This window comes from Nycticebus coucang, chromosome 9 (genome assembly GCF_027406575.1).
Source record: "Nycticebus coucang isolate mNycCou1 chromosome 9, mNycCou1.pri, whole genome shotgun sequence".
Lineage (NCBI taxonomy): Eukaryota > Metazoa > Chordata > Mammalia > Primates > Lorisidae > Nycticebus > Nycticebus coucang.
The window spans coordinates 92,137,166-92,150,861 of record NC_069788.1 but is presented as its reverse complement, the minus strand read 5'-3'; the positions used below and the strand labels follow the sequence as shown (position 1 = coordinate 92,150,861).

The following is a 13,696-nucleotide window of genomic DNA, read 5'->3' as shown; positions in this document are numbered from 1 at the left end:
CAAAATGAGACTCTGTCTCTTAAAAAAAAAAAAAAAAAGAAAGAAAACCCAACATGATTTTTATTCATGTTGATCCTGTTTCAGGCTTTTTGACAGTACTATGCTAAATATAAATATGTAAATGTAATAATTAACTGACAGAACATATCCATCACATGAAAACCCATTTAAAAGTAAATATATTTGCATTATCTTCATACAGAATTTCTCTGATATAGTTTAATTGTTTATGGTTATCACAAATAAATATGAGAGAAAATGACACTATCCTTTAAAATGGCAAATTCCTATCTACCAAGATTGAAATCATGCTACAGCCACATTACTGGTCAGTTTCCTCTTTCAAAGGCATCAATCCCTCACGTTTTGAGTTTTGAATGGAGTATAGAATGAGAAAAAAAGACAGGGAAGGAGGAGAAATATTACCTGTTTTCCTAATTTTCTAACTGTAAACCAGTGTTCTTTATAATTGCATATAAATGATCTTTCATTTCTAGAAAAAAATACACAATATTAAGTTGAAATATTGAGTTCATATTAATTTACTAGAAAGTATTATATAAAATTTGTGGTAATTTAAAGCTTATATTTACAGTTATCATTGATTTTTACAAACTTACACAATTGTATGAGCCCTACACAGTAACCTAGTGATGCCATGCCAAAACGACAGCCTCACATACTACTCAAAGGGGAGTTATATGGCCAAAGCACTGGGTTTCAGGAAGGCTCAAAGGGCAGATACTTATGGACATCAAAAAGGTGAACTTGGGGCAGAACTGTAATCCTAGCACATTGGGAGGTCAAGGCTGGAGGACTGCTTGAGGCCAGGAGTTTGATACCAGCCTAGACAATAGTGAGACCTCATCTGTACAAAAAATAAAAAACTTTGCCAGGCATGGTGGTGCACATCTGTAGTCCCAGCTACTCAGGAGGCTGAGGCAGGAGGATCACTTGAGCCCCAGGGGTTTGATGCCACTGCACTCTACCTCAGGAAACAAAACGGGACTCTGCCTCATTGAAAAAAAAAAAAAAGGTGAAATAGTAAAGTCTGAGGGAAGAAACAGGAAGCAGGGAATGTCAAAACAAAAGAATTTAAAATATAGTGTATTTCTCTGCTTTAAGAAAGCATAACTTTAAAAATGAAATTTAGGAAAAGATATATAGGAAACACAAAATAAACTCTTACATAGGATCGATCCTGAGCCTCTGATACTCTGGACTGTTGAACAGAATTAGCTCTAAACCCCAAACTTTCAACGCATTGCTTATAACCTGTTAAAAAAAAAATAGCAATTTTTATGAGCTAAGCCATTCAATTTTAAATTTAAGCAGTATAGCCATGTTAGTTATCTAAACAATCGTTCTTAATGTATAAATTAAGATGAATATGGTCTAAAAAGTATGTATGTACAGGTATATCACTAAATCCATAAATAACGTACACATAAAGAGTGTTTTTTATACTATATTTCTAAGATGTTCCAGAGAACCACACCTTGACGAAAGTGCCTCAAAAATCCATATGTATATTCTATAAGGAAGTGCTGTTTTTAAAACTAGTCCACAACATATATCTAATAACTTGGCTCTTGTGGGTGTTCCTTTAGAAAAGTTATATTCGGGGGTGGCGCCTGTGGCTCAAAGGAGTAGGGTGCTGGCCCCATATGCCAGAGGTGGCAGGTTCAAACCCAGCCCTGGCCAAAAATTGCCAAAAAAAAAAAAAAAAAAGAAAAGTTATATTCAACTCACTACCTACAAAGTCAATAATCACATGTCTAATAAAAGAAGTTCTCCCTGGGTATTTAAACAGAAAGTTTCATGTGTTTAGATTTCTTTAGTTGTAGAAAAAAAAAGAAAGGCAAAGCTGATTTCAAACTATTTGAGGAAAAAAAAAAAAAGGAAATTTTGGAAAATTCACTGCCTACTCAACAAAGAAACAAGTGAACCAGGTATTAGCATGCACAAAATATGAATGCACCAGTGGACAAATGTGGTCTGGCACCAAGAGCAGCACAGCAAAGACAAGAAATGGTGAGAGCTGGGCCAACTCTGACCGCGGATTCTAGCCCTGCAGTAGCCACTACCCGTTACAGTGGCACAATGAAACACAACATGGAAAAATACAAACGAAAATATCTACGGAAGTAGGTTCTTCTGGAGAGGTTCTGACAGAACTCTGGATATATCTCACAGTATTAGGAACAGAACAAAAAAAAAAAAACTCAAGATAAAAGAATCTCACAAGTACTTATATATACAATGATAGAATTCAAAGGGAGCTATAATTAAAAAAAAAAAAAATCAAAAGCCACAAACCATAGGAAGGAATCCAATCCTGGTAGGCTGATTTAAACGGAAAGTACCAAAGTATTGCATTTTCTCAAATTTTCCCAAGAAACAGTAAGTTTGAAACAGTGTGTCTTATCAGAATTAATATTATTAGCATCCTGATATACGTTTTAAAGCCCTCCTCCATAACGAAGATTCCATGTGACCAGTTAGCTCAGTTGGTTAGAGCACTGTGCTAAAATGAAGAAACTACAATCCTGATTTTCATGTTTGTCTATATAAAACTTTAGCACTCTAAAGCAGTAGTCTCAAGCCTTTTTGGCATCTGGGACTGGTTTCATGGAAGACAATTTTTCCACACATGAGGGTGAGGAGGCAGGACAGGAGGCAGAGCTCAGAGGGGCAACAGCAGTAAATACAGAAGAAACTTAGCTCGCTTGCCTGCACTCACCTCCTGCTGTGTGGCCCAGTTCCTAACAGGCCACAACCAGAACCTTTTTGGCACCAGGGACTAGTTACATGGAAAATGGTTCTTCCACAAACTGGGAGTGGAGGGCAGGGAGGGCATGATGGGACAGGAGGCAGAACTCAGGTGGTGATAGTGTGCAGCATGGTTTCTAACAGGCTATGGACTGGTACCAGTCCACTGCAGAGGGGTTGAGGACCAAAGCTGTAGAATATAGTCTGATATTTTGTATACACAATCTACTGGAAGAACTTCTGAAAGTCACATCATTACAGTGACTACATAAACAATGCTTAATATATTCTGGTTACTACTTACCTGAATAGAGAAAAACCCGCTGTCATCCATATTTCCAGAAGGCTGCTGTTCATTTTGATAGGTAGTTGAAGCAGGAGTGGGGGTGGGGAAAGGATAAAATGTCATTAGTGTGCATGTTTAAAATATGATCTTGTGCATTCCCATTTACAAAGTCAAGAATAGAGTTGTTATTTAACCAGTCAGATCCTTATAGAAAGAGTGTTCTTTAAACAGTATGCACTTTTTTTTATTTTTTCCTTTTTAGAGACAGAGTCTCACTTTGTCACCCTCGGTACAGTGCCATGGCGTCAACAGCTCACAGCAACCTCCAACTCTTGAGCTTAGGTGATTCTCTTGCCTCAGCCTCCTGAGTAGCTGGGACTACAGGCGCCCACCACAACACTCAGCTATTTTTTGTTGCAGTAGTTTGGCCAGGGCTGGGTTCAAACCCACCACCCTTGGTAATTGGGGCCAGCGCCCTACTCACTGAGCCATAGGCGCCGCCCAGTATTCACGTTTGTTTGTTTGTTTTTTCAATTTTTGGCAGGGGCTGGGTTTGAACCCACCACCTCCAGTATATGGCGCCGGTGCCCTACTCCTTTGAGCCATAGGTGCCACCCCCAGTATCCAGGTTTTTTTAAAAAAATGTGACTTAGTGTGTTTAAAAACAGTACCTGTAAAAATGTGCGATAGTCTTCACTAGTGATGCCTCCTTCTGCCATTCTCATCCTCTCTTCTTCATCTAGCTGATGTGCAATTGAAGATAATTCTACTGGGCTAAAATATTCTCCTTGCAACAGATTATTCAGGCAATGTTGAGCACAAAGGGAGCCTTCTTGCTAATATTTCCAAAAGAAAAAGTTCAAATGTGATTATTAAACAGATTTGTACAGTATCTTCCCCTAAAAAATTTAATCATTAACTTTTAACATAGCAAACTGAACCTTTTTAGCTTTACACAAGCATGATTAACATGAGTACATGCAATTTCATTTGTTCACGTGTATTTTATAATTCTACCATTAATAAAACTATTAGTTATATGATCAAAAACTTAAAATGATTTATTTTAAACACATATCACCTATCCAAAATACTGTATTTACCTAAAAACTACTATATAAAACATTTAGCTTCTCTCATTTTCAGTACCTAAAATAAATACATCTTTGGAGATTCCACAGCAAATTACCTATATGCTGAAAGGAAATTTTAATCCCTAGAACATTCACTCATTCATTCATTCATTCATTTTTTGAGACAAGGTCTCACTCTGTTGCCTAAGCTGGAGTGCAGTGGCCTCATCATAGCTCACTGCAACTTTACAATTCTAGGCTCAAGACATCTCCTGCTTCAGCCTCCTAAGCAGCTGGGCCTATAGGCACACACTACTATACCCAGCTAAATTTTCCATTTTTTCATAGAGATGGGGTCTTGTTCTTGTTTAGGCTGTTCTCAAACTTAAGGCCTTAAGCAATCCTTCCACTTTGGCCTTCCAAAGTGCCAGATTATAGGCATGGGCCACAATCTTAGCCTTAAAACGTTTATTCTTTTAACAAGAATCTATGCAATCTAAATGCTTATTCATGGAATTTCAAATTTCAAGAATTGATACAGGTCAGAGAAAAATTTGTTCTTTGTTAAGACTTATAGTTGTAAAGCTGAGGTTCTCTCTTCAGGGAACTCTGTACAGACAACAGAATTCTTTCCACAATCTTCTGTAGAGATTCTGATTCTGTAAAGAAACAGAACCTCTACAAATGACATTACAACATGTATAGGTATAACATTACAATATGTAATGTGTAATGAACTCAACTGTCCCGAACAACCCTATTGCTCACTCCTGGACAAGCCAGCAAGAGGGAGTACACCCAAGTACCCAAGTTCAGCTCCTCATGAGATCACTGGCATCCTTCTCATGGGAGATGGGTAACAACTTTCCATGGGTCCAGAGTCTCCAGGTGGTAGGCAGCAGGTTTTCTTACATAACTGGCATCCTGAATCCAACTCCAGGCCACCTGGCACTGAGTAGCTTGCTTGTTACCCTCCTTACCCCAACAATGTTGCCTTCCCATGTTGCCCTATATGAAGGAAGACTCACAAATGGATGAGATTCATCCCTGTTAACACAGACCCCAGGTTTGCCTCTCTGTAAGATGACAACAGACAGGAGAACATTCTTCTCCTGTTAACCTTGGTCCTCTAAGTTCTCTCTTTCCCCTACAAGGTCTATTCCTCAACCCAACCTATCTAATATCATACGAGTTATTCTGAGCTATGTCACATGGGAGATAATGATCCTAAAGAGTACCACCTTGCAAGACAGGTATTTCTCCTAATGAATCAATTTTTTAGGAACAAAATTCAGCTGCTAAGATAAGAGAATGTGTATATTGATGGAATAGGGAGGCAGCATTGAGACAATCTCTGACTGAAACAAAGAGCTAAGTTCAGTGCATCTGTATAATTTGGTTAAGAAATTAGTAGCTTGGAGTTAGAGAGCCCAGCAACCCTCAAGTCACAGTTATAATAGTGACTTTGTTTCCACCTTTTTCCTTCTACTGTATTTTCTACCACCAGAGAGCAACTCCTACTGAATAATATGTGAATTAAAGGGATATACAGATATTCTATTTATATTCCATTCAAAAATAGGGAAGACAAACAAGCATTTCACAAGAGGACAGTCAAATGGCTAAATAGAACAAAAAAAGGTGTTCAACTTAATTAGTCATTAGGGAAATGTAATTTAAAACTACCATGTGTTACTACTACAAACTTCCAGAATGGCTAAAATGTTGGAGAGGATTACAGACAAAGCTTAACATATACATACCCTGTGATACAGCAATTCACTACTAGGTACATAATGCAAACAACAAAAAATGCAAGACTGGCTCATCAAAAGATATGTATAAAAATGGTTTGTTTGTTTTTTTTGAGACAGAGTCTCCCTTTGACACCCTGGGTAGAGTGCCATGGCGTCATACCTCACAGTAACCTCAAAATCTTGGGCTCAAGTACCTGCCACAACACCTGGCTATTTTTAGAGGCGGGGTCTTGCTCAGGCTGTTCCCAAATCTGTGAGCTCAGGCAATCCACCCGCCTTGGCCTCCCAGAGTGCTAGGATTACAGATGTGAGCCACCACACCCAGCTTTTTAAGAATGTTTATAGAAGCACTATTTATAATAGCTCCTGAAACTAGAAACTAGCCAAATAGGTAGTATGGATTACAGCAGAATAGAAATCACAAAGGAATGCTATACAACAATGAGAATGAATTAACTACAACTCTCTGGAACAATACGGATCAATTTCTCAAACGTTAAACAAAAAAAGACAGACTCAAAAGAGTATACACCAGTGATTTTCTTTTTTTGTTTGTTTTGTTTTTCTGAAACAGAGTCTCCCTATATCGCCCTTACTAGAGTCCTGTGGCGTCACAGCTCACAGCAACCTCGAACTCTTGGACTCAAGTGATTCTCTTGCCTCAGCCTCGCAAATAGGTGGGACTATAGGTACCTGCCACAGTGCCCGGCTGTTTTTTTGGTTGTTGTTGTCATTGTTGTTTTTAGCAGGCCCAGGCCAGATTCGAACCCGTAAGCCCCGGCATATGTGGCTGGCTCCACAGCCACTGAGCTACCGGCACCAAGCCTACACCAGTGATTTTCAATCAGTATGCAAGAGGATCTTAGGTGTGCCACAAAAATTTTTAAAGATCATTAATTATTTTCAAAAGAAGTTCAAAGCACAGTAAGTATATATTTTTTTACTCTCTTTTTGGCGATCACAGAAATTTAATTATAGGTTCAAGTGTGTTGTGAGATAAAAACAGTTGAAAAACACTGGTACAGGGGCGGCACCTGTGGATCAGTGAGTAGGGCGCTGGCCCCATATACTGAGGGTGGTGGGTTCAAGCCCAGCCCCAGCCAAACTGCAACAAAAAACAGTCGGGCATTGTAGCGGACACCTGTGGTCCCAGCTACTCGGGAGGCTGAGGCAAGAGAATTACCTAAGCCCACAAGCTGGAGGTTGCTGTGAGCTGTGATGCCACTGAACTCTACCAAGGGCAACAAAATGAGACTCTGTCTCTAAAAAAAAAAAAAGAAAGAAAGAAAAAGAAAGACACTGGTACAGGGTAGCGCCTGTAGCTCAACGGGTAGGGCGCCAGCCACATGCATCAAGGCTGGTGGGTTCAAACCCAGCCCAGGCCAGCTAAACAATGACAACTGCAACAAAAAAATAGGCGGGCATTGTGGCAGCTGCCTGCAGTCCCACTACTTGGGAGGCAGAGGCAAGAGAATCACTTAAGCCCAAGAGTTTGAGGTTGCTGTGAGCTGTGACACCACAGCACTCTACCCAGCTTGTCTCAAAGAAAAAAAAAATGAAAAAGGAAAACAGTGGTATACACTGTATGAGTCTACTCATAGCAACTCAAAAACAAGCAAAACTAATCTGTGACACATTAGGGAGGCTTATAAGATGCAGGTAAATTTTCTGTTACTTGACCTAAGTATTGTTTATGTGTGTATTCACATTTAGACTATTCATTGAGCTATACTCTGGGTTTGTTTTTTTTTTGAGACAGAGTCTCACTTTCTCACCCTCCATAGAGTGCCGTGGCCTCATAGCTCATAGCCAACCTCGAAATCTTGGGCTTAAGCAATTCTCTTGCCTCAGCCTCCATAGTAGCTGGGACTCTATGCTATTTAGAGACGGGGTCTCACTCTGGCTCAGGCTGGTCTCCAATCCATTAGCTCAGGCAATCTACCCACCTCAGCCTCCCACAGTGCTAGGATTACAGGTGTGAGCCACCTGTACTCTTTATTTTTTAAAGTAATTTATTTTATTTCTTTATTTTTTAAGAGACTGGGTCTCACTGTGTTGCCAAGGCTTCTCTCAAATTCCTGGGTTCAAGCTATCTTCCCACTTTGGCCTCCCAAGTAGCTAGGACTACAGGCATGTACGTACCCACTTTGAGTGCACTGAGCTGTTACGATTTGTGTACTCCTCTATGTGTTATCCTTAATTTAAAAAAATTCAAACAAGAAAAAAGCCTCTGCTGTTCTTCACATCAAGAGCTACCTAATATGGTGACCACACACTAGATTTTCTGGCAATAGTCCCAACACAAATGTTCTGTCCTGCTGTCAGGCTATATGCCTCAGTTTGGGGTTCACAAACTATGGTTACCATAAAGACACACAGCTTGGTGCCCACAGCACAGTGGTTACGGCAGCAGCCACGTACATGAAAGCTGGCAGGTTTGAACCCGGCCCAGGTCAGCTAAACAACAATGACAACCACAATAAAAATAGCCAGGCACCTGTAGTCTCAGCCTACTGGGAGACTGAGGCAAGAGAATCGCTTAAACCCAGGAGTTTGAGGTTGCTGTGAGCTGTGACACCACAGCACTCTACTGAGGGTTACACAATGAGACTCTATCTCAAAAAAAAAAGGAAAGAAATAGAGAAACCCAAATTTTGATTAAAATTTCACTATATACAGGGCGGCACCTGTGGCTCAGTGAGTAGGGCGCCGGCCCCATATGCCGAGGGTGGCGGGTTCAAACCCAGCCCCGGCCAAACTGCAACAACAAAAAAATAGCCGGGCATTGTGGCAGGCGCCTGTAGTCCCAGCTGCTCGGGAGGCTGAGGCAAGAGAATCACGTAAGCCCAAGAGCTAGAGGTTGCTGTGAGCTGTGTGACGCCACGGCACTCTACCCGAGGGTGGTACAGTGAGACTCTGTCTCTACAAAAAACAAATAAAAAAAAATTTCACTATATACAAAACAGCTTTATATTATGAAAAATAAACACTTGAAATCAAACCTTGTCCAAATAAAACCATATAGCTACAGAAGTATTAACTTTTGTCTTTCTAATATTATTTAATGGAAGGAAAGAAAAAACTGCTCAGTCCAAAGTTAAAAATCACATCGTAAGATGGATCAAATTCTACAGGGACCAAAAAAATTGTACAATGACCTCACCTGAGAGTATGCATTTTTTCTTCCCAACTTCCACCTCAAATTATCCCCCAGCCATCTCTTTCTCATCAAGTTTTAACCAAAGCTATAATAACCAAAGTTCAGCAGTATCAAAATTCCAAGATTTCAGACCCAGACTTCGATGTTTTGGCTAGAGGATGAATGAACTGCAGTTCTACCAAGATATTTCATAAAACTATAAAAGGGAACTACAACCGAACCTTTCCCCCTCTACCCCCCAAGTTTTCAGGATCAATCTGAAACTAGTTCAGAAACCAAGTATAAATGTTAAGGGGGCTCTGAGAAATGGGATAACCAGGGACACACAATCCATCCATCAGCACTTCTTCCTCTACTCTGAGTGCTCTCCCACCCCTTATTATGAGGTTCAGCAAACACAAGCATCTGAGGAATGGCAATGGCCAGCATTTCTATAGCACTACCTGCCAAGGAAGCCCTCTAAGTACTAATAATTCTAAGTCATGTTATTTTCCTTATACTATAGAGGAGGAAAATGGAGCACAGAGATATTAATCAAGAAGTAAGGATCATACAACTAGTAAATGGCAGAGCAAGGATTCAAACTTGGGCAGAGGTTTCAAAGTCTGTGGTGTTACTACTTCCTCAAGTCACTTATTTAGAATTTGGCTTTTCCTGAACCTCAAATATCCTAATGATGGCCAACAGCCAGCAAACATAAAAGGGAATGACAAATGTCATAAAGTCAGTGCTCAGCATCTTTTCAAACTTCTCACTAATTTTTACCGTAAGCCCAACCAGTTTGGTTATCATTCTCAATTCACAGTAAAAGTACTAATACAAATGGCATAGTTACACTAAAAGTAGTTAGCAATAGAAGTCATAACCAAAATGACAGACAGCAGACACCAGAACTAAAACAAACAATAACAAAACCCCCAGCAGTTAGGGTCATTTATTACTAGGGTTTAAATTAGGGACTGGCAAACTCTAGCCCCTGAACCTAATTCAATCCACCCCAATAGTTAATAACAGATTTTATATTTTTAGATGGCTGGAGAAAACAAACACACACAAACAAGGGCGGCGCCTGTGGCTCAGTGAGTAGGGCACCGGCCCCATATACTGAGGGTGGCTGGTTCAAACCTGGCCCCGGCTAAACAGCAGCAAAAAACAGCCAGTCGTTGTGGCAGGTGCCTGTGTTCCCAGCTACTTCGGAGGCTGAGGCAGGAGAACGGCCTGAGCCCAAGAGCTGGAAGTTGCTGTGAGCTGTACACTCTACCAAGGGCAATGGAGTGAGACTCTGTCTCTTAAAAAAAAAAAAAATAGAAAACACACACAAACAAGAATACGGGACAGAGGGTATATGGCCTGCAAAGACTTAACATATTTACAGAAAAGTTGTTGACTTCAGATAAACAGCACCTCATGCATCTTAAGTATTTATTGATCCAATCAAGTTATTTATTGAGCACCTACTTTCTCTTGATCCAGTCAAGTATTTATTGAGCACCTACTTTGTGTCAACTATTATCTCAGACACTGAAAATATATCAGTGAAAAACTCTTCACATTTTAACTTAATAAAAGGTTCTCAAAGTGACGACTCTAAAATGGGAAAACCAGGCTAGGCATGGTGGTTCATGCCTGTAATCCTACCACTCTGGGAGACTGAAGCAGGTCAGAGCTCAGGAATTCAAGACCAGCCTGAGCAAGACTGAGATCCCATTGCTGCTAAAAATACAAAAACCAGCTGGTTTTACACCTATAGTCCCAGCCACTCGGGAGGCTAAGGCAAGAGGATCACTCGAACCCAGAGTTTGAGTTTGCTGTGAACTATGTTGCTGTCAGGGCAACAGAGTAAGACTCTGTTTAAATAAATAAATAAAACCAATGATCAATCCAAGAAGTGGTTGCAAGGTCCTTTGTAGGCAGATATCCCCACCTACATAGCTTCTTTAGGACCAAAGTTGGTTGTCTGCCTCTTCAACCCAGAGAATAACAAGGGTTATAGGCGTATTGTAGAGTGGAAGGGAGCATTGGAAAATGGCATGTTAAACACAGACATCCCCAAAATGGACTACATAGGAGTTTACCAATGGACCCAATGGTTATAGGTTCATACTCTTGAAATATGATCAAAGAACTTTAATCTGTTAAGAGTTCATTTGCTATGGACTTATAAGTTGATATTAGTAAATATGTGTGTGTGTGTGTGTGTGTGTGTGTGTGTATAGACAGTCTTGCTTTGTCACCCTCGGAAGAGTGCCCTGGCGTCACAGCTCACAGCAACCTCAAACTCTCAGGCTCAAGCAATTCTCTTGCCTCAGCCTCCTGAGTAGCTGGAACTATAGGCACCTGCCCCAATGCCCACCTATTTTTAGAGACAGGGTCTTGCTCTTGTTCAGGTTGGTCTCCAACCCATGAGCTCAGGCAATCCAACTCACCTTGGACTCCCAGAGTGCTAGGATTACAGTTGTGAGCCACCACATCCGGCCCCAGTAAATGTATTTATGCATGAACCACCACATCCGGCCCCAGTAAATGTATTTATGAAGTACAGTTAAAGCTATGCACATGATGATAATTAAGAGTGACTTCCTTCAAATAAGTAGATACTCCTTAGGCTGGTGTCAGCTTCTTTTGGTATCATGGTTGAGGACTTTCATTGAAATCTACCCAAACTGGATACAATCAAAATATACTGTACAAATCTCATGAAGTAATGTTTAAAATCTTCTATGTTGAAATATGGTCCTACACCAAAGACATGGAAAAATCAGTAATAAAAGTAAGTACATGTTTACTTTTCAACCAATCTCTTTAGCTAACCAACTAAATCTCTCTTGTCCATCCATGATTCATAAATGTCAATAAAGTCAAAAATTAGTGGTAACTATACTAAAGAGTCCTTCCTCCACTCAAAATTCAGTCTGTTCCAGTTCCAAAAGCTTCTGATGTTTTCTATAAAGAAAAGCATTAGGGCGGCGCCTGTGGCTCAGTGAGTAGGGCGCCGGTCCCATATGCCGGAGGTGGCGGGTTCAAACCCAGCCCCGGCCAAAAGCCACAAAAAAAAAAAAAAAAAAAGAAAAGCATTGCATTTAACGATTTGTTTAGATTCACACCACAGATTTATACCATGCTTTTGTCTTTGACTGATGTGCGTGTTAATTTTTAAATCTCTAAAATAAATAAATGATCATTCACAAGTATTTAATAAAATAAAAACCCCTGCACCCTCCTACTAAATAACAGCCTTACCAGCAACCCTTTCCAGACATGAAACTATTATGAAACAAGATAACACGTGCCAAAGGTGTCCTGATTAAGGAAGGTTTCACTCACACCCAAATGCCTGATAATCGTACGTGCGAAAAGACCAGTTTCTCCACATACCACACAGTATCCTAAAGTGCGTGGTCACTGAGGAACTAAAGTCACAACAGCTAAGCAGACTGCAACAAAATTATTCCAGTCGACCCCTCATACCTAAAAACAAACCTGGCCTCCTGCTCCGGAAAGACGGGTATACCAAAACATCCCGTAATAAAAACTGTAGTGACGACGTCCTTGCTTAGGAGAACGAGGGGTTTCCCACTTTACTAAGTGCCAAGGCCCCACCATGGGCGAACCAAGATTCCTGCCCTCGAGAGGCTCACGAATCTAGTGCAGGGTTTGGACATGAACAAAATTCTAAAGATCTAAGGGGCATGGGAGATTCCAATAGAGAATCGAGGAGCCCAGAGAAGAAAAATTCTGCTGGGGCGGGACTGCGGGAGTAGAGTGGAACCGAGAAAGAAGAGTCGAGGAAGGTGTCCCGGAGGTGACTCTACCTAGACCCTAGGGAGAGAAGGGGAGAAAGAATCCCCTGAAAAGACGACGGAAAGTGGCGGAGAAAGGCAGAAGTTAACCCATTCGGTGCCACCCGCTCCCGCGTCCTGAGACGCCCCTAACCCTGCCTGCAGTCCTTCCTGCCTCCCCGGCAGGGGCCTCTGCGGTTGGGGATGCGATGGGGCCGTCGGTGAAACTCCCATTCCCGGGCCGAAGAAACAGGCGACTCGAACGTCCCCACCTTGCTCGGCGAGGTCGGTATAAGAGCGCCTGGGGCCCCACCCAGCCCTCCAGGAGACGGCGATGCTGCACTCCACGCCCGCCACCGCACCGCGGACAGTTCCCCACCGAACGCCGACACTCACTTTCTCGTGAAAGATGGACTCCATGTTTATTTGTCTGGAGCCAACGGCCCCCCACGAACTCCCCCCTCCAGCCCCGCCCCCCAGACCTACTCCCCCGCCCACCCATCCCACCCGCCCCGCCCCTGCCCACGTGCCTCGCACAGACCAATCACCCCCGAGGATATGAATCATGTGCAGCAAAGAGCGCGCGGACGCTGGGCGGTAAACGCGGGGACATGAGATGGTTGGTAGTTTGTTATTGGCGATCTGCAGGGTGCTTCAGCGCCGCCTGCTGCCCGGAGGATCTCTGCTTCCCGCGGTTTGTATGGATTCTTAGGTTTCTACAAGTCTGGACCACCCATTCGAGTTCTGTATGTTTTTTGGCTTTCCACATTACTTTGTATTTTCTACTTATTATATCTGTATATAATTACTTAATATCTTTCTCCTCCCCCACTGAAATCTTCAGTAAGAAAAAGGCGTCATTGTATTCT

At 41.6% G+C, this 13,696-nt stretch overlaps 1 protein-coding gene across 3 annotated transcripts in view; it reads right to left on the bottom strand.

Annotated features, from left to right (window-relative positions):
- Window positions 1-13,298, bottom strand: part of ATXN3 (ataxin 3) — a 37,705-nt gene extending 24,407 nt beyond the window's left edge. The window contains exons 1-5 of one of the 3 annotated variants that reach the window (XM_053601202.1): window positions 13,224-13,298; window positions 3,730-3,894; window positions 3,077-3,121; window positions 1,190-1,275; window positions 427-493 (exon numbers count right to left, since the gene is read on the bottom strand). In XM_053601202.1, the coding sequence (XP_053457177.1) occupies window positions 427-493; window positions 1,190-1,275; window positions 3,077-3,121; window positions 3,730-3,894; window positions 13,224-13,247 (387 nt within the window). In that variant the 5' untranslated portion in view covers window positions 13,248-13,298. Of the gene's footprint in view, window positions 1-426; window positions 494-1,189; window positions 1,276-3,076; window positions 3,122-3,729; window positions 3,895-13,223 lie in introns of those variants that run through there. The other 2 variants (XM_053601203.1, XM_053601204.1) reach the window with 2 other exon arrangements.
- Between the last annotated feature and the right edge of the window lie 398 nt (window positions 13,299-13,696).